We start from the raw sequence: 21,794 nt of genomic DNA, 5'->3' as shown, positions 1-21,794 counted from the left end.
GATCACCCCTTCTTTGGCAACAGCATTTAATAGGTTCCCTCGAAGCCCTAGGCTTTAAGAAAGTCCCTTAGGAACCGTGTATAATATAGAAGGGTAAAATCACGGTCTTCTTCTACGTCGATGACATTATCTAGGCCTACCCGAAAGAGGAAGAAGCTGCTGCTAGGGAGGCTATACGAGGCCTGTAACAAAGGTATAAGATAACTAGGCTAGGGGAGCTAAAGTGGTTCCTAGGGATACGAATCCTTCGGAATAGGTCCTAACGGACTATCTAGCTTACCTAGGACGCCTATATCGATAAGGTCGCTTATAAATTCCTCCCTAATTCCCTCGATAAGAAGCTTCCCTCTACGCCTATGTTAGACGAAGAGCTTTTGCCTGATCCGTCCTTTTAAGCCAGGGAGCAAGAGAAACACCAATACCAACAGAAGGTGGGCTCCCTGCTTTTTTCAGCTATTTCTACTAGACCGGATATCTCTTTTACGGTCTCCCGGCTAGCTAGGCATAACCAGAATCCTAGCCCTAGGCATCAAGAAGCAGCAGACAGAGCTATCCTATATCTCTATTCAACGAGATCACATAGTCTGCGCCTAGGAGGGCAGGGAAGGAAATAAGCTGCCGAAATCTTCCTTTGTTCGAGCGATTCGTCCTTTGCGGACAATTCCTTAGACAGAAAGAGCTCACAAGGGTATATCATGTCCCTTTTTAGAGGAACCATTGCTTAGAGAGCTTCGAAGTAGGCTACCGTTACGACTTCTAGTACGGAGGCAGAGCTACTAGCTCTTTTAGAAGCGTTAAAAGAAGCGATTTTCCTTAGCCGGCTACTAATATCGTTACGACTGCAAATTCCGTCCCCGTTAGCTATAGAATGCGATAACACGTAGACTATACGAATTCTTACGGAGGAAAATAGCAAGCTGTCGACCTGGCTACGGCATATCGATATCCACCAGCATTGGTTACGCTAAGAGGTCTAAAGGGGACTTATTTCCGTCCGTTGGGTTCTAACGGCATCAATAAAAGCCGACGGTCTTACGAAGCCCCTGCCGAAGCAGAAGCTAGCTGTCTTTATACAGCAAATTAGGCTAGAAGACGTTCGAGAGAAGCTGTCCTTAGAGGCCCGCCTTAAGAGTCTACGAGAGGAGCTAATGGCCCGTACGAGAAGGTGACGTCTGCAGCCGAAGAAAAGGAAGAGGTTTTTCCTTTAGAGGGCCCCTATTTTAATTGGGGTTTTCCCTTTCTTATAGGACTTTCCCCTCTTTAGGCCCCTTTTCCTTAAGTAGGTCTGAAAGAGCCCAGGGACCCGAAAGGGCCCCTGCTTTCCTCGAGTAAAGGGAGAAGTGCAGAGCTAAGAACCTCCTCTATACGCTCACTAGCCCGAAGCCGTATTAGCTATGCCCTTACTATAAGGGCAGGCCATAGCTAAGGGGGTGTGTCGCGAAGCGTGGCCTGATTTCGCAGTTCTCGAAGATATCCCTTGGTAAGAGGGACGAAGGAAGCTAGAAACACCCGGTGTGGAAGAAGGAGCCGAGAAGAGGTGTAGAAAGGAGGGTGGGGGCATAAGGGAAAGCATAAAGTGGCGAGAGATAAGACGGATATGCCGGAAACGGCTGTAAAGGAAGGAAAAAACCGGCAAAAAGCTCGGTAGTTAAAAGGACATCAGTGGCTTCTTTAAGCAGGATCTTCTTTGTTAATTAAGATGCCAGACGGGTATAAATAGGGGCGTTGTATAGAGGAAAGAAGGACAATCAAGGCAATACAACAATCACTCCCCTACTGCAATTGCTGCCCCCGCAAGATTCAAACATCTCTGCCCTGCCTGTCCGACCCCTTACTTCTAATTTTACCTTCGTGTATTTTATATGCACTTCTCGTATCTCTCTACGCGAGAATAATATAAACGATATAGCGTTAAGAAATAAAAAGTCTTTAATTAGCTATAAGAAATTAGTATCTTAAGCCCCGATATAATACTATATAACGAAAATATAAAGAAATAATATTAATAATAAATTAAAGAAGAATACCTAAATAAAATAAATAAGGACTAAGTAAAAAATAAGGTATACTATCTATAAAAAGGCTATAAACTAGTATAATATAATAAGATCTAAGGACCCTATATATAGTAACGGTAAGCTATAGTAACTAAATAGTATTAAATATATAAATCGTAGGATATTATATACGTATACTTTTAGACTATAGCGCGATAGGTAATTATATTTTACTTAAAGTTATTAATCGTTACCGACTTATATAGAGATATAAGATAGATCTATATAAACTTATAAATATTAAAGGAGAGGCCTTTAACTATAATAATAGAATTATTAATATAGAGATTAATTACCTCGATATTAATATCTAAGGCTATAATAAATAAGTTAACTTCGATATTATAAATATTAAAGAATACGACCTTATATTAAGGCTTCTATAGCTATAGGAGAGCAACCTACTAATTAACTAGAAAACTAGCTAGCTACGTTAGGATAAAGACGTAAGTTTCTAAGACTAGTAGATTTAGGAGAAAGTAAAATTTTATAATAATTTAGCTACTAAATAAGATAAAAAGGATAACCGTTTAAGTAAATTATTATAGGCTTTAGCGATATAAACGAAAATAGTAACTAAACTAGCGGATATAATAAAATCGACTAATAAGACCTATATACTAACTAATATAGCTATATAACCTAGTATTTAATATAAATAGAATAAAGGATATAATATAAAGATCTAAAGAGTTATTACTACTTTAAGGAAAGACCTTAAATAAATTAATAAAGAGCTTAAGTTAAGAGAAACTAGCTCTTAAAAGAAAGAATAAAGCTTATAAGATAAAATAAAGAATATCCCCTAGGAATACCGGAAATATAATAAACTCTTTAAGGAAGAACTTAAGATAGGGTTACTTAAATATAGCTAATAGGACTATAAAATTTATCTTAAGGATAAAATAACGCCGACGTTCTATAAGATCTATAACCTAAACGAAAAGTAACTATAAACGCTACGCGACTACCTCGATAAGAATCTATAAAAGGGATATATATAAACGTTAATATCTAAAGTAAGCTATCTAGTTATATTTATTTTAAAGAAAAATAGTAATCTATAATTAGTTATTAACTATAAATAACTAAACGATATTATAATAAAGGACTAAATACTATTACCGCTTATATTAAAACTACGAGATTAACTATATAGTAAAAAATAGTTTATAGCCCTTAACCTTAAAGGCGCCTATAACTTAATACGTATAAAAAAGGGATACGAATAGATAATAGCCTTTAAAACGAAATTTAGACTATTTAAATATCTAGTAATACTATTTAGACTTATAAATATACTAGCTACCTTCTAATAGATAATTAATAATATCCTACGCGAATACTTAGATATCTTTATAGTAGTATACCTAGATAATATCTTAATCTTCTTAGATACCCTAGAAGAATATAAGGAATACGTCTATAAGGTACTCCGTATACTTTAAAATACGAAGTTACTAGTTAAACTAAAAAAAAGTAAGTTTTATATATAAGAAGTAAACTTCCTTAGATATACGATCTTACTAAGAGAGATATAAATATAATAAGATAAGATTAACTTAGTTAAAGAATAGCTAACGCTAAAGAACGTTAAGGATATATAAAGTTTCCTAGGATTTATAAATTACTACCGACGATTTATTAAAGATTTCGGAAAGATTATAGTATTACTATATAACTTAATAAAGAAGGAAAAAGGATTTATATAGGACGATAAAGCTAATAAAGCTTTCGAATATATTAAGACTATAATTATATAAGAACTAGTCTTAACTACCTTTAATTTAGAACAATAAATCGAACTTAAAACCGATATATTAAACTTTACTCTAGGAGTATAAATCGGATAAAAAGATAATAAAGGAAGACTATAACTAATTACATTCTACTTAAAGAAGCTATATAGCGTAGAACTTAATTACCTTATCTACGATAAAGAATTCCTTATAATTATTTAAGCTTTTAAGGAATTTTAATACTACCTTCTTAGAAGTAAGTATAAAGTTAAGGTTTATATAGATTATAAGAATATCTTATATTTTATAATAACGTAATAGTTAAATAGATAATAGATCTAATAGGCCGAATACTTATTAGAATTCGACTATAAAATAATCTATAAAAATAAAATAGAAAACGGTCGAGCTAATACCGTTAGTCGACGAAATAACTATAATATAGGGGCACCTATAGTAAAAGGATAGCTCCTAGAAATCAACGAAAACGGGAACTACTAGTAACGATAGCTAAATATAATATTTAAAGTATAACTTAATAACTCGACTTACTAAAAGATCCTAAAATAGATAAAAGAATATAAAGTATTAAAGGGATATAATATAGAATATTTAGAAGTTCTAATATATAAGAATAAAATCTAGATACTACTAACGTTACGAGATAAAGTTATATAAGATATATATAAATATCTAATATATAGATACTAAGGAATCTAAAGAATAATAGAACGGATTAAACGATAATATAACTTCCTATAGCTTAAAGAAGCAGTATAATAAGTTATTAAAAAATATAAACTTTACGTACGAAGTAAAGCCGAATAATATAAACTATATAAAGAATTATAATAGCTACTAGTACTAGAGAAACTATAGGATTTAATAGCTTTCGACTATATTATAAAGCTACTACTATTAAAAGAACCTATAACTAACGTTAAGTATAATAGTATATTTATTATTACTAATAGATTAACGAAGTATAGATACTTCTTACTATATAAAGAAGTAAGTAATATAGAAGAGCTAGTATATATATTCCTATAAACTATTATTAGTAATTATAGACTACTAAACGAGATTATCTCTAATAAAAGAAGTATATTTATAGCTAAATTTTAGTAAGCTCTTATAATATAATTAAGGACGAAATATAAGCTTAGTATAGCTTATTACCTATAAATAGATAGATAAATAGAACGACTTAATTAAACGCTTAAATAATATTTACGATACTATATTAGTTACGAATAAAATAATTAGGTTAAATAGCTATTAATAGCGTAACTAGCTTATAATAGCTTAGTTACGGAAATAACTAAGCTCTTACTAGTATATATTAATTACGGATATAACCTAAAAGTATTTAAGGTTACTCGAAAAGGACTATAAGCGGAACGAGCGATACTATAAGTAGATTAGCTACGAAAATTATATAAAGAAATATAATAAGAACTTTAATTTATTAAAGAACGAATATCTACTTACTATAATCGGAAACGATTATAGGGACTAATCTTTCGAGAGGGAGATATAGTCTACCTTATATAACGAAATATTAAAATAAAACAACTAAGTAATAAATTAGATTTTAAGAAACTTAGACCGTTTAAGGTTAAGAAAGCTATTTTAAAAGTTAACTACGAACTTTCGCTACTAACGATAATACGGATATACCTAATATTTTATATCTTATTATTAGAACTAGTACTACGAAACGTTAAACTATAAGAAAAAATTAAAGTTAATAACGATTAAGAATATAAAGTAGAATAAATACTAGATATAAGGAAATAAGGTTAGTAATAAGAATACCTTATTAAGTAAAAGGTATATAGACTAAAAGAAAATACCTAGGAACTACTTAAGCACTTAGCCTACTATAGTTCTTTGCTTTAATAGTTCTACTAGTAAAATCTACCCTAAGCATCGAAAAATCACTTAATAAACTAATAGCATTTTAATTAATTATATTAAATCTACTTATAGACTAAATATCGACCACCGCTTTAGATTCTTAGCGCTTAGCCTTATTAAGGTTATTTAAGGAACGAAGGCCCTAATAGACTATCTCGGTACCCTTTATCTTTAGCTAGCGCTTTTAATAGTAAAGCCGCGCTAAACGAGCTAAGGCTTTATTTAGGTCGACTTAAGCTTTTAATATTCGCTCCTTAGTAATTTCTTCTTCTTTATCTAATCGATCGGACTCTAGATTTATTTAGGATACTAAGAAACACGTTAGCTATAAATAATAGGCTAGATAACGAAGTTACTTATAAGAGCTAATCGCTATGCCTAACGTATCGTAGGAATAACCCCGCCGTATATATTCGGTATACTTAGAAGATTTCTTTAGTATTTTATAGCGGAAGCCGCGCGACGAATAAAAAGAATATAGTATAACGTTAAAACTAAGACGATTAATAGACTTAGCTAAACGAATGCACTTAAGGGTCTTACGAGAACGATCCTTTAATATATAACTAGATATACTATTAGTAGTATATCTTAAGGGATAGAAAGGACGAAACGGGGAATATATATACGCGCGATAAGGGTATATTTATATACGGCGGGTAAGGTAGTAGTAGGTCTTACGGATAAGACTAAAAGGAGGGGAGACATCGTATTATAACTATAGTTAGCGGGTTATAGGAGAGCTAGCTATGTTTACGTAATAAGGCGGCTCGGAATAATAGTCGGGACGAGAAGTTACTTAGGCTTAGCTTACCTAGAGTATACGTAAGCTAAGTAAGCCTTATATAGATAGATTACTACTTAGGAGTATAGCTTATAAGTAAGCTATAGTAAGCTATAAAGGGGATTACGGCTAAGACTATAATTTAAGGATAGTCTTTATAGGTATATATAGCTACCTACTTTTACTCCTTTAAATAGATAGCTCTCTAGCTTTTAATATAGATCTTTATTATAATTTAATCTTTAATTCTAATTACTTAGTTATAGTCTATAGTCTATAACCTCTAACTTATTACTAACGTAATATACTTATTATTGCTTAGACTACGTACTATTATATCTATTAATATAAACCCCTTAATAGGTTTATCCCTTAGGAATAATACCGGTTATTATATAAAGGAATAAGACTACTTACTATTATACTTTAATAGCCTCTTTATTTAGTTCCTAGCTAGCTTCTTAAAAGATAGATAAGTAACCGTTACTAATAGGCTTTATTAGTAGAGATATATCCTATAGCTACTAGCTAGAAAGAGCTTTTATAAGGAAGTATTAGTTAGCTTTTATAAGGATTTCTTCTTACTTAGCTAGCTATAAAGAAGCTAGTAAGTTCCTAGTAAAAAAAGCTTATAGGTATACCGTATAGGTCTTCTTAATATAGTTAGTTATATAGCCCCTTAAGGGAGCTATTAAGGTCTTAAGCTTTAAAAGCTACTACCTAGGAGTCTTTTCCTCTTAAAGAGAGATTAGCTTTATAGCACTAATAGATTCTATTATCGCCGTATATATAATAGTTAGTAGCTTCGTCTTATAGAGGTACTCCTTTTAGTAACTCTCGTAGTTACCTAAGGTAGTAGAAAAAGCTCTTTACTATATAGAGGTTAGCTTAGAGAAGAGGGAAGCTCCCTTTATAAATTCCGTTGCCCTAGGATAAAGAGGGGGCTCGAGAGGGTCCTACTTATTAAAGAAGACTAAATTATAGATAGTTCTATCTATATAAGCCTATAGCTCCTTAACCTACTTATCTTAATCTTAGGGCTCTATAAGAATCGTCCTATAGACTATAGGGTTAGTAAAGGAGTCGGTTTTTATTATTATTATAGGGAAGGGTAGAAAAGTTAGGTAAAAATCGGCTTTTCTAATAAGAGGGGTAAAAGGAAGCTATAAGGGATATAAGAAAGGTGCCTTTTATAGTAGCCGGAAGGTATAGGAATACTATTCCTCCTAGGCTTATAACTCTTATAAAGAGAGATATAAGAAGTATATAGAAATATATAAAGGTAAAATTAAAAGTAAGGGGTTAGATAAGTAGGGCAGAGAGATTTAATTTTTATAGGAGTAGTAATAATAGTAGGAGAGTAATTATTATATTGCCTTAATTATCCTTCTTTCCTTTATCTAACGCCTCTCTTTATACCTATCTAGTATCTTAATTAAGAAAGAAGATCCTACTTAAAGAAGCTACTAATATCCTTTTAACTACCGAACCTTTTACTAGTTTTTCCCCTTTTTTCTAGCCGTTACTAGTATATCCGTCTTATCTTTCGCTACCTCTATAAGAAGCTATCGCTACTTTTACTTCCCCTCTTACCTCTACCTTCCTCTTTATACCTCCTTTTAGCTCCTTCCTTAAAACCTATTTTTTTTAGCTTCCTAGGTCCCTTATACTAAGGGATATCTTTAAGAACTACGAAATTAAGCTACGCTTCGCGATAATTATCGCGAAGCGTGGCCTGATTTCGCAGTTCTCGGAGATATCCCTTGGCACGAGGGACCAAGGAAGCTAAAAAACACCCGGTATAGAAGAAGGAAGAAGGAGCTAAAAAGAGGTGCAGAAAGGAGGGTGGGGGCATGAGGGGAAGCAGAAGTGGCGATGGCTTCCTATGGAGGTGGCGAGAGATAAGACGGATGTGCCGGCAACGGCTGGAAAGGAGGGGAAAAACCGGCAAACAGCTCGGTAGTTAAAGGGACATTAGTGGCTTCTTTAAGCAGGATCTTCTTTGTTAATTAAGATGCTAGAAGGGTATAAAGAGGGGCGTTGGATAGAGGAAAGAAGGACAATCAAGGCAATACAACAATCACTCCCCTACTGCAATTGCTGCCCCCGCAAGATTCAAACATCTCTGCCCTGCCTGTCCGACCCCTTACTTCCAATTTCACCTTCGTGCATTTTTATGCACTTCTCGCATCTCTCTTCGCGAGAATAATCTTAGCTTTTAGTAAGTATATTTCTAAGTCTATTAGTAATCTTATTAATATCTACCTTAATTCTTTTATATTACTAGTAGTAGGATTAAATAATCCCTTTTAATAGCTAACGCTTTTAAATATAGTATACCTATAAATTATAAGATTATAAAATTTAAAGTTAAAGCTTTTAAAGTTAAAGGATATCTTATTATAACTATCTTATTACTTACTTTCTTATTTATTAAAGGGAGGTAAGCGTTCTCTATAAGCTACTATATAAAGAAGAGCTAAGGTTAAGGTTATTAAGGTATCCCTTATTAGTACCTATATTAGTATTATTAGTATATATATAAGTAAGAGGTCTTAGTAAGGTTTTAGAAAGGTTTAAATTACGCTATTAGCGTTATTTATATTTTTTAAAGTATTATATAAGGATTATAGTTTCTTAACTAAGTCGCTAGTATTTAAGGTTATAGGCCTTGCACTCCAAGCAACCAAAGAGGTCCTTCTTATAAGAACTGCCAGTGCCGAAGAGGCAGTCCCGATAGGCATTCATTTTGACTTGGTTGTTCTTCGCGTACAAGGCGCCGGTGATATCCTCGCACGACTTGGATACGATCTGCTCTGAAATGCAAGGAGGGATGGTCTCGGAGCCTCCCAGTGTCCAAGTTCCCCTAGGATGGCACTGGTCGCCGATCAATCGAGACATAATCCTGTTCTACGTTTCCCTTTCTTATATATAAGTTTAAGCGCTTCCTATAGATCTCGATTTTCGTATTATACGAGCTTATATTATATCGCTAGTTTCTCTAATACTCGGGAGAGCGCTATAACTCGGGAGTCTATTAGCCCTTCCTTACGGAGACGGCGGGTAATACGCGGAATAGCCCGAAGAGAGCCTAGAGTCTTTATCGCCCTTTCCTTAGATATAGTTTATAGGGGTATCATATTACTACTATAGCTAATCTTAAATAATACTTTGCTAGGGTTAAGTAGATAGATTTCTATAGCCCGCTAATAGCTTTAATATTTTTAGCTATAAATGCCTAGTTCTATATATTATAAAAGAGTAGCTAATAGTTCCGTTTAGTAAGGCGAATTAACCCCTATTTAATAGATACTAGCTACTTAGAACCTTAAGTATAATAGGTAGAGAGTGCGGAAAATAGGTTAATATCGAGTAGTTAAAGCCGATAAGTTAAGTGCGATAGTAATATAGTAATAAGAATTCGATTCCGATCGGTATAGTTAATAAATTTTAGGTTAATATAACTATTATAACCGTCTAAAATTAAGAGATAGTAAGCACGACTAGCCTTTTACTTCGTATAGTAGTTAAATATACGCTAAAGCTAGTATAAACCTAGTATATTATAACTCTAGCCGTTTTCTATACTAGTAAAGAAGGCTACTTTACTAAAATAGTTAAAATCCTTAAGCTAAGTATCTTAGGAGTCTTTTAACTCCCCTTTATAAATAAGGGCCGGTAGTAGGTATAAATAATCTATATATATAGCAGCGATTAGCGTAATAAACTCCTAGTTCCCGTCTTAGCTTGCCCCGACTAGTTTTCTACGCCTAAGGGCTTCTTAGGGGATAACTCGCTTAGCGGAGCGAGAGAGACTAATTTAGAATCCCTTCTCGTTAAAATTATAAATATTTAAGGGACTAATATTATACTTTTCGATCTTTTCGCGGAGCTAGTTAGATTTAGTTAGAAATAGTAACTTTACGGTATTTAACTAAGTATTATCGATAGTATACCCCTTAAAATAACGATAAAAAGCAGTCTTACTAAATTAAAGAAGTTTTAGAAATGCCTAGAATTATTAGCAGCCTTCCGCTAATAATCTATAGTACGTAAATATAAGCTCGAAAGACGGTTATAGTATCTCTTACGGAAGCGGCTTACCTAGTTAACACTAAGCTTTATCCCTGCGATTTCCTCGGCGATATTCTTTAATATCTAAGGGGTAGGCGGGATACTACGGTCGGTTAGCTTATTAACGTGCCTAATAAGAATCTCCTCCTACGCGCTAGTAAGTTTCTGTCGCGAGTAAGAGTTCGCGTCGTGATTTAAGGCTGTTTTGCCTTTAAAGCGGCGCCATAGCGTAGATTTGTCGATATTATATTTCCTCGCGGTCTCTGCATATTTAGGGCGATCTTAGGATTGCAGTTCTATAATTGCCTCTGCAATACGAGTGTTGTGGTCCATATCGCGTCAATTTAAAGACGCGTCAGGTGTTGACCTAGTGCGTTGCATGACGCAGTGGGGTACGTTAATGGAATAAGCTTTAATCCTGGGAAAACCGAGGTCATGCACTTCTGCCGAACCAAACCAAAGGCGATTTACGTACCTAGTTTACGCAAGTCAGGCACTTGCCAATAACTATGCCTCGCTGCTTCGCATCTCTTTATACGAGCATCAGGGTACGAAGTACAGATAATGGCTCGCGAATTAGAAACCGCATATAATAGAGCCTTCTCTTTATCTAATACGATTACTTAGCTAGAATTGTAGGGATTATCGGACAGAGCCAAGACCAGGTCACTCGGCTCTCTTGGCAGCGGGGAAGTAGAAAATGCATGACTTATGTACGAGGACATCTTTAATGCCTTTATATGACTAGTTGACTAGTTGACTCGTTATATCGGCCCCCTCGGGGTGTTTGTACCTATATAAGTCCCCCCCCACCAAGAAGTCCTCGTCTTGAACAATGGGCCTTATCTACCTTCATCTGCTGAGCCCCCAAGTCCTCTACTGCGCTCTCACGGGACCTTGAGAGTTAACTATGTGTTGCGGCAAAGTCAAGTCATGACCGGTTTGGTATCAAGACGGGCCCCATTTCAAGCTGTTTCAACATGGTGGCTTCATCAACGAGGCATCACTACTCATCGCTGCAACGAGCTACTTCAGCCGACGACAATTCCGCCGAGGAACCATGGAGTGACATTCACAAGACACAGCTGCACAGGACAGCCCTCAGCTGGTCTCTGTTACTCTTCACAGCCATGCTAGGCTTTGCTGTAGGTCTCATCGTGAACCTCACTAGAACGGGGGCTTCTATGGATGAGATATCTTGGTGTAAGAGAAGGCTTCCCTATTATTTTGGCTATATTTTTTTTTTCGAAAAGCTTATGGTATACTAGCGAGGGATCTTCCGACACTGAAGAAAACACGCACGCGCTTCGACGGTTCTTTCGAGTTCTCTGGCCAATATCGTGGCCCGCCGAGTCCCGAGATTGACCGAGAATGGGATCGATTTACTTTTAATCGTGAGGGGCCCCATTCCTTTCACATATTTTCACAGTGAAACTAATCATTAATAAGGTTGGGCTGATGGCACAGCGTCAGTAATCGCAGTCAACGAGGACGATATCAAGCGTGCCGGCAAGTTGGCAGACGAAGATTGGCCGAATACTACTGTAGAATACGGCAAGGTAAACGGGGGCGGGTATATGGCGACATTGGAGCTTTTCCACCAACTGCATTGCTTGGTACGAAAATGGTTCCTGCCGCAAATGCAATTTATATACTTACCCTGCGTATAGAACATGCTGCGTAAGGCTGTCCACCACGACTATTATGAGAACATGCGTCCGCTGCCGAACGGGACCTTTCCTCATATTCTTCGTACTCATCTCGGTACGCAATCCGAATATTCTACTTATTTCCCTTAATATTCGGTCATATACTTATGCATGCAAATTATTAGATCATTGTGTCGAGATTCTTCGGCAGGTTATTAGCTGCAATGCAGATACCGGCTTGATTACCTTCCACTGGGTCCGAAACAACCCTGTTCCTTACCCTGACTTCAACACATGGCACCAGTGTAAGGACCCAGAACAAGTCTTAGCGTGGTCCAAGGCTCGGGAAGCACCTATTGTGACGAGGGTGACGAAGGGTTTATTTCCGAGCGTAGTGGAAATGCCGCAGGCTCCTTGAGGCAACCAGGCAATCGATATGCCCTGAGGGGCGAAAGGTCCTTTCTTCTGTCTTCCGATGATCCGATGAAAAAAAAGATTATGTTTCTAGCAGCAGCGTAACAACTCACGCATAAGCGGTTGATACATGCTCTCGCGAAGAGAGTTATCATACGGAATGAATGGTCACTTCAGATAGAATAAACAGAAAGTGCCGTATGTTTCTCTTCACTTGTCGATATTGTCCTTTTAATCATCCTTACCCCTAGGAATACATTTCCCATGGGAGCCCTCGAAGCCGAAGTAACGGATTGCGAGAAGGGCAGCGGCAGAAGACGCGATACCGTCCGTCGAGCCGAGGTAAACAGCCATGTCGACGGACCGGGATCTACCCTCGTCAATGCCCATGTCATGATGTGCCACAATGCCACCCAAACGGGTTATCCTTTGTCATGACGTGTTAGGGTTATATTCTCTCTACACTCGACACCATCTTTTATGTACACCACCCTCTCTGCACACCATCTTCTCTCTGCACACCTCTTTTACTGCATTGCAGAAGATTTAAGATACCAGGAACCCCCTGGCAGGATTCCCTGCCTTCACCACACCGCCTCCCATAGCGCGGTAGACTTTCAACTCAGCAGCCGGCTATTCGCCCGCTTCGGTGGTAGCGCCTAACTTCTCTGCCTTCTCCGTTAGGACGGCGTTCTAATTCCAACCCTGTCTGCTACCGTGGCTGGTGCTAGCAGAGCAGCCAGGAGCAACTCAGCCAGTATCCCTAGATTCCCTAGACAAGGACATACACGCCTCTAAAAGGAGCCAAGACTAACTACTTATAATAGCAGCCAGTGTTGCTAATAGTATAATTATAAACAGGTAAAGCCAGATTCCGCTATTAAGAATAGTTATAGAGAGTCTAGAGACTGTATTAATGTGCGGACTTAAATTCTCCTTCACCTACTAAATGTGATCGACTATGTAGTAGTAGCTTACAGCTAAGGAAAGACTAATCGGACAAAGTTTAAAGAAAAAAAAGAGGTAAGGTCGCGAGCCCCCCCTGTGTGGTGTGGGGGGGAGGGATCTAAATTAACGCTCGTCTCTATCTCACGGAGGATGAGCAAAGCTGGCACATAGATCAGGGACTGGAAGACTCTTGTCATCTATCTAATAAGTGGGAATTATTCGTCCTGAAATACATCAGTTGTGAGAGTGAGTGGCGCTGCTGCCTGCAGGCAGCAGCCCGCCTAGTCGCGTCTGCCTGCCAGGCAGTAGGCAGCACCTTGAACGAGCGTTCAGCTCTTGACAGTCTCTCCCTATCCGCTCTTTGTGAATAATTACGGCTAGCTCGACCGGAGTATATGTGGTGTGGCTGATCCATACTTACCTATCATGGCGATAAACATAGGCCTTGACTAACGAGCCTACGAAGTAGAAAATCCAAGCAGGGTTGTGCTTGCAAAAGCTGTGCTTCTTTTTATTGGGTACGTCGTGATGCGCACCTGCGGAATATCTCTCTTTTCATGAAAAATGTAACTTCGGAGAAACTTTCCCCATATGGTCAAACGCTAATACCGTATGGTGTAGGTTTACTGACAATATATGCGCAATATATGCTTAAATTAAAGCATATGCGTATGGTTAGAAAGCCTGGTTAATGCCTCAGCAATCGAGATTTTTTATCCGACACTTCATTACTCGCAGCGAGCCCTTGTCTTCAATGAGTCGTAACTTGTCGAGCAACGTCTTTATTGCTAGGGAAATATATTGATCGAATGGGGCCATAAACTCTAATACGAGATTCTACTGCGGTGCCTGACTCGCATACACTGCATAAATCGCTTAGCGTTCATCATGGAAGGCTGTGCGCTGCGCATTCGAGGTTCTGGATACGTAGAAGGCAGATACTGTGATGCAGAAAACCGTAGCAACCGGACAAATGCTGGTGACCAGCCAGAATGCCTATTTAAAGAGCCCGTACAGCACCAGAGCGAATATCTTCAATACGGCTTTGCAAACTACTACAGCACTTAAAGTTTCTACCCTCGTTGGTGTTCAATCACAGATGTTACAGAAATGAGATTCTCGGCAACCTTCCTCCCTGTCCTGCTCGGACTTGCTACGGCCAGTCCGTTGCCTAGCCCAATGGCAGACGAACAGGCTGTGGAACTAGACGACCCCGATCCTGCATTAGTGGTTGGGAGCGTTGTTGCTGGTTGGGTCAACAAAACTCAGGGAGGCTCTAACGAGACCTTTTTCCAAGAGGTCAAGAAGGAAATTGGGAGCGGAGATCCTAAGCAGATTGTGGAAGGGATTAAAAAGCTGTTCCCGGAAATGCAGGCTTTCACTAACCCCGTCGACGAATCTCAAGGCAGCGAGCATGTCTCCCGACGAGACGTCTTCGGCTGGCTTGACAAGGCCGTCAAAGACAGCTTCAAGTGGGTCGAGCAGGCAGGGAAAGACGTCGGCAAGTACTACACGGACGCTGCGGAGAAAATCGGGCGCGGGGATGCCGGGGGAATCGCGGACGGGCTCACAGACCTGTTTCCGGGCACGGCATTGATTAAGGGCATCGGCAAGAACCTCAAAAGCCAGTGCAGGCGGGGAGTGCGCGCGCGCGTGCTCGAAAGCAAGGGCCCATCTTGCTCTGAAATCATTCTGGCCAAGCTCGCGGTAAGCGGCCCCCGAGTATTCTGAACCGCCACCAAAATGGAAGAAGAAACCTGCTAATGACAAAACTCGTTGTTCCGCACGTGCAGCCTTTACCGTCGGTCAACCCGGTTACGGGCACGTTTGGGGGTGGAGTAGGGCCTGTTGTCAATGCTGGCCCACCGTCGCGACCGCCCCCGGGGCCGCTACCGCACCCGGAAGTACCGCCGCCACCGCCGCCGTATTACCTTGAGGTAAGTGGGCTCGTGACCTCCGTAACCAGAACGATAAAACGGTGCGCTAACAAAGGTCGCTCTAGATCGTAAGTGCCAAGGATTCTTCTACTAATAACAATGACAACCTGCGGCATGCTAATGTAGGACTTTGTCCCAGCTTCCGTAAACAGGCACAGAAGCTACTAGCTAGCAACAGTGTTAGACAGTTATATACCACACCTGGCACGACGACGGCAGTTGGGCAAAGCAATCTGAATGGTATTGGTGAAGTTAGTGAGAATTATCTAAAGAACAAGAAGCGGGCGAACGATTGCATAGAATTATGCAGCTCTTTATACATAAATAAAAGGCTGTTGCTTGCCTACGCAGTGGCTGTTGCCTGGCAGGTTGTTAGGACGACACGAGGCTTAGGCCCGTATAATAACTTTACCTCAGCAGCGCTCAGGCCATTTAGTGGTCGTGCGAAGGCGACAAAGCGCACTATACCTAATCGGTAAGTCACATGCACTCCTCGAGTAAATGGCTTACCTTAGCAAGCTCAGGCTATTAGTATTACCATGCCCCACCCCCCTTTCGGTAACACCCACCTTTCGGTAGCGCATTAGAAAATATCCCCACCAAAAACCATCAATTTCACTTACACGGATTCCAGCCAGCTTTGAAGATATTCACAAGCCGTCACTTGGAGTAGATAGTGGATTGATTGAATTCTACTTTTCGATGGTTGAATGTTTGTACAGGGTCTGCGGCCTGTGCGTACCTTGCACGCGAAATTACCATCCAACCCCTAATCTCCTTCCGCCTCCTGACGATGATTCTTCTCGTTATTCCTCCACCACATGACCAAAATGACCTTAAAGCGGCCTCGGAGTATTTATACGGAGGATATTATGGCTAATGCGATAATTGATGTCACAAAACGGCTTGTCGCAGTACCGCGCCGCCCAAAAGTATGACATACCTCAGCAGTCTATTTCCGACAGACTCAAAGGCCAGGTAGCCCTGGCTGATCAGATCCAGCCTCGTCAACTCTTGAGTAAGTCTCAGGAAGCTCGCTTGGTTTCTTGGATCCTCCGCCAAGAGTCTCTCGGCTATGCTCCTCCCACAGTCAGATCCGCGCATGTGTGGAGGCTCTTATAAAGCAACTGAACAACGAGCGGACAGTGGGGCGCAACTGGGTCTCTAAATTCATCAATCGCCATCCGGACATCAAGAACAAGCGTGGGAGACGTCAGGAAGCTAACCGATTTAATGCTTTTACGCCTCGGGCGGTTCACTGGTTCTTCGATATCAGGAAAAGGAGTATGGATGGATTAAACCAGAAAATACCGTGAATGTTGACGAAGGCGGTATTATGTCTGGCTTTGGTGAGTATTTGGCTTGTCTTTCATTACTTTTACTAACCAGACTCCTTTTGCCAGGTTTGGATAGTCTTGTGGTTGGGAGTGCAGACCCAAAACGGAAGGCCCTTCTGAAAGGGCCACAGTCCCGCAACTGGACCTCATTTATTGAAGCTATCACCGCGGACGGCCGTGTCCTTACCCTGGCATTATCTTTAAGGGCAAAGAGCTTCAGAAACAGTGGTTCTTGACGGAATTCGGCAAAATAGCCGACTGGCATTACATAACGTCGCCCAACGGATGGACGGACAACCATATCGCTATTGAGTGGCTTGAGAGGGTCTATTTGCCCCAGACGCGACCAGCCGATGCCTCAGATGCTAGACTGATCATATTAGATGGACATGGAAGTCATGCAACGGTGCGTTTCTTTATCCACCTCTGTAGGAATTACTGTTAACCGAGACCAGGATGCATGGATGGCCACATGCTTTTTGAACAACGTTTATTGCTGTTACCTTCCTGCCCTGCTCTCATGGCCTCCAGCCGTTAGATAACGGTGTATTCAATGCCTCCAAGGCAGCTTACCGGAAAGAACTTCAGAAATTGACCTGTTTGACCGATTCTGCGCCTGTTCATAAGGTCAATTTTATACGGGCATATGCTAAAGCGCGCGAGGTTGGAATGACGGCAAAGAATATATTGTCCGGCTGGAGGGTCACTGGGAATTGGCCGATCTCACGATCCAAGGCATTGCGGCATCCAGAAATTCACGCGGACATTGTAGAGACGTCTCCAAAGTCCGCGCCATTTTTGGGTTCTGATGATACGCCAAGAAACAGCCGCCAGATTCGCGATTTCGGAAAGAACAAGACTCCTGGCACCCGGAGACGATACGCCGTGATAGCTAGAGGCTTTGAAGCCCAAGAACAGACGCTTGCCGAGCACAGCAACAGAATCGCGAAGCTAGAGGAAGAAGTGGCCCGGCTGCAGAGAGGCAAGAAGAGGAGAGCAATTCCGAACCCGAACAGACGGTTCATGACTCTCAGTGAAGCTTTGGTGGCTGAGGAAGCCATTCCCCAAATTAAAAGCCAAGAGATAGCCGTTGTGCTGAATTCTGACACAGAGGAGGAGGCGGTCTCAGAGGTGGAGACAGCTTCAGTGATTGAAGTCAAGGTGGCACCCGAAGCCCTTCCAGTCACCACCAGATCCGGGCGAATGGTAAAAAAGCGCCGGTACATATAAGAGCGTCCATTTCTCTACGGAATGATATATTTTTTGTGTTTATAATGTTAAGTTCTGATCATATTTCATGTAGTTCAAATGGTAGACTTTTGGTGGAGAATTTTTCAATTGCGCTACCGAAAGGTGGGTGTTACCGAAAGGGGGGTGGGGCATGGTATGCCTCAGGCATCGAACCAGGCTATACCTAATCGGTACGGTCTCGAGGAGTTATAAAAGTAACGTGACCTAAAGTGCTAGTCTTAACATAGCTAGACTCCTCTTAGTTAATTGTCTGAGCTCGCTGAGGTAATAAATGGCCTGAGGATCCTATCTAGATTTTTAGGCGTGTGCGGAGACATTCCGTACGAAATCTTTAGGGTCTTTATTCTTATAATATATAAGGCTTCTAAAGGTCTTAATTTTATTTAAGGTCTCGAAGGGTAGTATTATATTATCCTTCTTTTTTATAGGACTTTTAAATCCTATCGTAGAATACGGTAATCTATTTTATAAATAGGTAGCTATTAAAACAGCTTCTCCCTATAGATATTTAGGAAGCCTAGTAGTAAATAAAAGAGCTCGTACTTTTTCTAATATAGTACGATTTATTCTTTCTATTCTACCGTTAGATTCCGGCGTCCTAGGAGGACTAGAATTAAAGGTAATTCCTTCTTTTTTATAGTAGAGCTTTATTTTATATATAAATTCTTTAGTATTATTAGAAAATGCTCCTTTAATCCTAGTATTTTTAGGGTTATTTTCTACCTTAATTTTAAATTCTAGGAACCTATTTAGAGCTTCCCCCTTTTTTTAAAGAAGGTATATTTCTAGATATTAGGTTCCTATATCTAGGAAAGAAATATAATAGTAATATTTACTATAAGTAAGTACTTTAATTAGCCCCTAAATATCTAATCTAATTTTTTCTAAATAGGTATAAGACTTATACGAAGGTTATTTATTAACCTTATTTATTGCTTTAGCTTTAATATATATTTCGTATTATCTTATTTTATTTTCCTCTTTTAAAAGTATTTTTATATCCTTATTATATCTTTTTAATATTTTTAAAATAGCCCTACTATTTATATACCCTAAGTATAAGTACTAAGAATAAAAATCTATATCCTTTGCCTTTAAAGACGTAATAAGGATTAATTAGCTTTTTAATAAAGGTTTTATAGGAATATAATATAATTTATATCTAAGAAATCCTTTAGTAAGGACCTTAGCCTTATTATTTAATAAAAGGACTTTATTTCCTCCTATTAAGGCATAGGCATTATTAAAATAAGATTAGGATAGTATATTTACCCTTAATTTAGGTATATAAAAGCAGTCTTAAAGGATATACCTTTTACTACTATATAGGAACTTAAATACTAAGTCCCCCTTTCCTCTTACTAATATAAAGGAAGCTTTTCCCTAGTAAACCTTAGACTTAATTTCTTTATAGTTAATAAGGAAATTTTTATTTAATACTATATACCTAGTAGCTCCGGTATTATAAATAAAATTTAAGATCCTTTTATTCTTATAACTAAGAAATCCTCCTTCTCTTACCTTTAAAACTAATTCCTTTATTCTAGGAATTAAGGCTTTTAGAGGTCCTAAAAGAGAGTTTTTATTAGCTTCTACTATAAGGGTATTTATAAAGGTTAAAATTACCTCTAAATCCTTAGACGTTTATATAGGGGTCGGAGCCCTAGAGAGGTCTATAAGGTTAATATCTAGGTCTATATTTTCTTACGAAGCTATATTTAAGACCTTATTACTATCGTCCGAATTAGACTCTAGCTCTATAATTCGATCCTTCCTTCTTTTATTAGTAGTAGAAATACTACTAAAAGGGGATTTCTTCTTAAAAGAAGAAGAAGAAGAAGAAGAAGATTTTCTCTTCTTAGAAATTTAAGTCCTATTATCCTTTTTCCCTTTATTTAAAACCTAATAAGTAGGAGCCTTATTTAGGTATAATTTATAGTAATTTACTATAGAATGTCTTAGTTTTTTATATTCCTTATAATAAGGAGTATCTATAGAATTTCTATAGGATTTCTAAGGCTTCCTTCGTATTAAGGAGGCTTTCTCCGAAGATTCGTTTATATCCTTTATTCTTCTTAATTCGTCTAAAAGACTAGCTATTAGGGTTTCGAGGGTAAACGCTATAGAATTATATCTAAGGCTCTACGTAATATTTATAATATAGCTTCTAAATTCCTTATTAAGGCAATTAAGAATCTATACTATAAGAATAACTTCCGGAATTTCTATATCATAGGATTTTAAATCCTTATAAATTTCCTTTACCTTATAAAGGTATTTCTCTAAATTAGAGTCCGAGGGACTAAGATTAAAGAGCTGCTTAATAAGTAGATAATTCAACGAAATGTTCGACGGATTATATAGCTTTTTAAGCTTATCCTACGCTTCTTTAGTATTTTTTAGATGCCGAATTTATATTAAGGGACTATCTTTAACTTAAAGGAATATTATAAATAAAGCCTCTATAGTTTATATATAATTTACCTACTCTAAAGTAGTAATATGCTTTTCTTTTATAAGGATAGCTTCTATCCTTATAGTCTATAAGGTATAATTTAAATTTCCCTTACGTTTAGTAAATTTATATTCTTTCTATCTACCTATTTTATATAAATTCGGTATTATTTCTTTCGTAGGGATTAAGAAGTCTAGATAGGGGTTTAAGAGCGTAGGAAGGTAAAAGAAGTTAGGGGGAATTTCGAAAGGAATTTTAATCGGGTATTTCGATAAGGAATTTTAAAGGTATAAGTTAATTTCCCGGCTTAAAAGGAGTATGCCGGGCTTATAACCTCTTAAGGTATATAAGTAAAAGCGGAATTTTAAGAAATTAAGGAATTATATAAGACTAAGTAATAAAGGGGAAGAAGGAGTATAAAGTAGGATTTTTAATAGAATTTATTAGTAGTATATTAGTATATAGAAGTATCGTAAAGCGTAGCTTAATTTCGTAGTTCTCGGAGATATCCCTTAGCACGAGGGACCTAGGAAGCTAAAAAACAGGTTTTAAGGAAGGAGCTAAAAGGAGGTATAGAGAGGAGGGTAAGGGTAAGAGGGGAAGTAAAAGTAGCGATAGCTTCCTATAGAGGTAGCGAAAGATAAGACGGATATACCGGCAACGGCTAGAAAAGAAGGGAAACCCTAGTAAAAAGCTCGGTAGTTAAAAGGATATTAGTAGCTTCTTTAAGTAGGATCTTCTTTATTAATTAAGATACTAGCTAGGTATAAAGAGGGGCGTTAGATAAAGGAAAGAAGGATAATTAAGGTAATATAATAATTAATCCCTTACCGTAATTATTACCCCTATAAGAATTAAATCTCTCTACCCTACCTATCCGACCCCTTACTTTTAATTTTACCTTCGTATATTTTTATATACTTCTTATATCTCTCTTTATAAGAAGAAGAGGTATTGAAGTTAATAATTCTATTTCTATTTACTAGCGGATATACTATCTTATATAGATAATTATAGCTAAACGGAAGAACCTTTCGGGACTAGATTTAAGCTACTATATAGCCCTAAGACTAAGGAATTCTATAATACCTTAAGTGTTTCTAGAAGTATCTTAGTTCTACTAATATTTATATTTAAAGGAGGTTAGTCGTGCTAGTATTCTTAATAGGTCCTAAGAGGTCTTAGCTAGTATTCTAAGCTAGCTCTATTCCTTCGATTCCTAATTATAT

The 21,794-nt window shown here is 38.1% G+C and overlaps 2 protein-coding genes across 2 annotated transcripts; both read left to right on the top strand.

Annotated features, from left to right (window-relative positions):
- Window positions 1-11,554: 11,554 nt before the first annotated feature.
- Window positions 11,555-12,373, top strand: HRG_01182 (uncharacterized protein; the record flags this gene model as incomplete). The annotated part of the gene is made up of 4 exons (XM_044859653.1): window positions 11,555-11,777; window positions 11,828-11,968; window positions 12,024-12,133; window positions 12,245-12,373. The coding sequence occupies 4 exons, from the start codon at window positions 11,555-11,557 to the stop codon at window positions 12,371-12,373; spliced, it is 603 nt and encodes a 200-aa protein (XP_044726053.1).
- A 2,391-nt stretch (window positions 12,374-14,764) lies between these two features.
- HRG_01181 (uncharacterized protein) lies at window positions 14,765-15,316 on the top strand (the record flags this gene model as incomplete). Its single annotated transcript, XM_044859652.1, has 1 exon — window positions 14,765-15,316. The coding sequence occupies one exon, from the start codon at window positions 14,765-14,767 to the stop codon at window positions 15,314-15,316; it is 552 nt and encodes a 183-aa protein (XP_044726052.1).
- Window positions 15,317-21,794: the final 6,478 nt, after the last annotated feature.

This window comes from Hirsutella rhossiliensis (genome assembly GCF_020360975.1).
Source record: "Hirsutella rhossiliensis strain HR02 chromosome Unknown scaffold00001, whole genome shotgun sequence".
Taxonomy (NCBI): domain Eukaryota; kingdom Fungi; phylum Ascomycota; class Sordariomycetes; order Hypocreales; family Ophiocordycipitaceae; genus Hirsutella; species Hirsutella rhossiliensis.
Note: the sequence above shows the minus strand (reverse complement) of the source record. Positions and strands in the feature narration are given on the sequence as shown.